This window comes from Solanum tuberosum, unplaced genomic scaffold, assembly GCF_000226075.1.
Source record: "Solanum tuberosum cultivar DM 1-3 516 R44 unplaced genomic scaffold, SolTub_3.0 scf00356, whole genome shotgun sequence".
Lineage (NCBI taxonomy): Eukaryota > Viridiplantae > Streptophyta > Magnoliopsida > Solanales > Solanaceae > Solanum > Solanum tuberosum.
Genome location: NW_006239279.1, coordinates 492,686 through 494,622, shown reverse-complemented (window position 1 = coordinate 494,622; position 1,937 = coordinate 492,686). Strand labels below are relative to the sequence as shown.

Sequence of the window (1,937 nt, the reverse complement as noted above, 5' to 3'; positions counted from 1 at the left end):
ATTTTTACCACATGAAAATTATTTTATTTTTTATTTACCTCTACTTATTTTACTGCCACTTTACAGGAATAATAAAATATCCAAGTAGCAGACAAAATAAAATAATGCATACACTATAAATGGTAATACACCTGCATGAGCTTACCTGCCATGTCCAAGTCTTGTACCAAAAAAGAAACTTAAGAGTTTTAATTTTTGTACTATATATTATCAAAATAATAATTATGAGTAGTTCAATTCGTTCATAACAAGTGAAATTAATTATTTCTAAAATAAGACAGACAACATGCTATAACAAGTTAAATAATACAGATTCTTCAATGGATTCATGAACTAAATAAAAAAGCTAAGAGACAAAATATAGCATTCATAAGTGAAAAAACAACTTGAATTCTTAATAATTAATATATGTTTCTTGCTACATGTGACATTAATACAATTAAAAGTCCCCTACAAAATACAAGGATTAACATAATTCTAATAATACATACTAATTAATAATTAAAAGGGTTAACATATAATTCTTAATACTTCATATTAATCATTTTACTCTATTAGTAGCTAGATATATAGTAATAATTAATTAAGAAGTGATACTTAGCATAATTTATTATGGTCTTTGCCTAAAAACATCAAGTGAGATTCTTGGTGGAGAAATTGCTACTGTCACTGATGAACAATGAGCTCCTGAATCAGCTGGAGACCCTAACATAAAATCACTAATTATTACACTAAATAGTTTAAAATCACAAAATATTAATTATGAGAAAAAAAAACTTACTAGCAAGAGTGTGGGATGGTGAATTTCTGGTACTATCAAGTTGAGATTTATTGCTGTTTTCTAAGTTTGCTTGTTGATTTTTCCTCCTCCTTCGATTGTGATCTGCTAAACGTTTCCTGCAACTTCTCTTCCCGTTATCAAATTCCGACAACAAATGGAACCTGTTATGATTTAGAAAGATGATTAGTTTTATTGAGGAAACCAGAATGGAAAAAGCTGTAATTCCTATAACAAGCAAAAAAAAGTACTACTCAAAATTACTGGACTCAAATGCCCTCGGGATCAACGATTCCTCAATTTCCAAACTCCAATCATTTGATGAAATAGGGTATGGTTAGTGTATTATGAGAAGAGGCAAAATAAGATAACCTGCTGCACTGTTGACAGAATCGTTGAGTCAAGCCAGCGGCGATAACAGTAGAAGCTTTGGAGTGAAATTCACAAACTTTGTGTCTTCTATGATAATGTTTGGCATGAGTAAGATCAGCATTACAACCTTCAGCTTGACATCTAGGAGTATTCATTATTGAACCAGTTTCAACTGCTCTACTGCGTCGATAAAGTCGATTCACAAAATCATCTTCAGAAGATGAAAAATAAGTCCTTCCACCTAAATTCAACCCAATTCTACTACTATTACTACTACTCCCAAAATCAATTCCTCCACCACTACCCACAAATTGATGTGGTTCACTTTTTGGCACAACCATAAACCCACTATTTTGTTGTAGGATTGAACTTTGGGGGTGGGGGGTGTAACAAGTTTCATAACCACGTGGGTCATAAAGGGTAGTAGGGTTGTTTTGGGTGTGAAAAAATTGATGATTTTGTTGTTGAATGGTAGGAAAATGTTGATGAGGGTATGGATTTTCAGTGAAAGTTTGAGTATTAGGCCCATAAGGGTCAAAGAAGTCACGATTTTGGTCATTTTCTTGATTTTGCTCGTCGTTCGAAAGCATAACAGATGATTGCTCTCCCCAGTTATAGTCCAACATCTTTTCCGCTTTTTGATCTAACTCTCTCTTCAATTGTAATTTGAAAAATATATAACTAAGTTAATGAAGTTATTAGTAGAGAAGAAAGGCCAAAGGAAAGATGAAATTAAGCCATCTCTAATTGTTGTGGAAATTAAAGGGGTGGGAGGAGGAGTAGGAGG

At 32.5% G+C, this 1,937-nt stretch overlaps 1 protein-coding gene across 2 annotated transcripts; it reads right to left on the bottom strand.

Annotated features, from left to right (window-relative positions):
- Positions 1 to 388: 388 nt before the first annotated feature.
- LOC102591509 (squamosa promoter-binding-like protein 8) lies at positions 389 to 1,931 on the bottom strand. 2 transcript variants are annotated; one of them, XM_006361449.1, is made up of 3 exons: positions 1,151 to 1,931; positions 782 to 942; positions 389 to 696 (listed from the first exon to the last, which is right to left on the bottom strand). In XM_006361449.1, exons 1-3 carry the CDS (start codon positions 1,774 to 1,776, stop codon positions 611 to 613), a joined length of 873 nt encoding a protein of 290 aa, XP_006361511.1. In that variant the 5' UTR covers positions 1,777 to 1,931; the 3' UTR covers positions 389 to 610. The 2 variants fall into 2 exon arrangements, with proteins under 2 accessions (XP_006361511.1, XP_006361510.1); XM_006361448.2 differs by having other exon boundaries at positions 407 to 705.
- Between the last annotated feature and the right edge of the window lie 6 nt (positions 1,932 to 1,937).

What these genes read in the sequence shown, in the direction of transcription:
- LOC102591509 (XM_006361448.2), bottom strand. Translation starts at nt 1,776, where the DNA reads ATGTTGGACTATAACTGGGGAGAGCAATCATCTGTTATGCTTTCGAAC. An exon ending in TTCTGTCAACAGTGCAGCAG is followed by an intron (nt 943 to 1,150) that starts GTTATCTTATTT and finishes AAATCATAACAG; the next exon opens with GTTCCATTTGTTGTCGGAAT. An exon ending in ACCATCCCACACTCTTGCTA is followed by an intron (nt 706 to 781) that starts GTAAGTTTTTTT and finishes ATTTTATGTTAG; the next exon opens with GGTCTCCAGCTGATTCAGGA.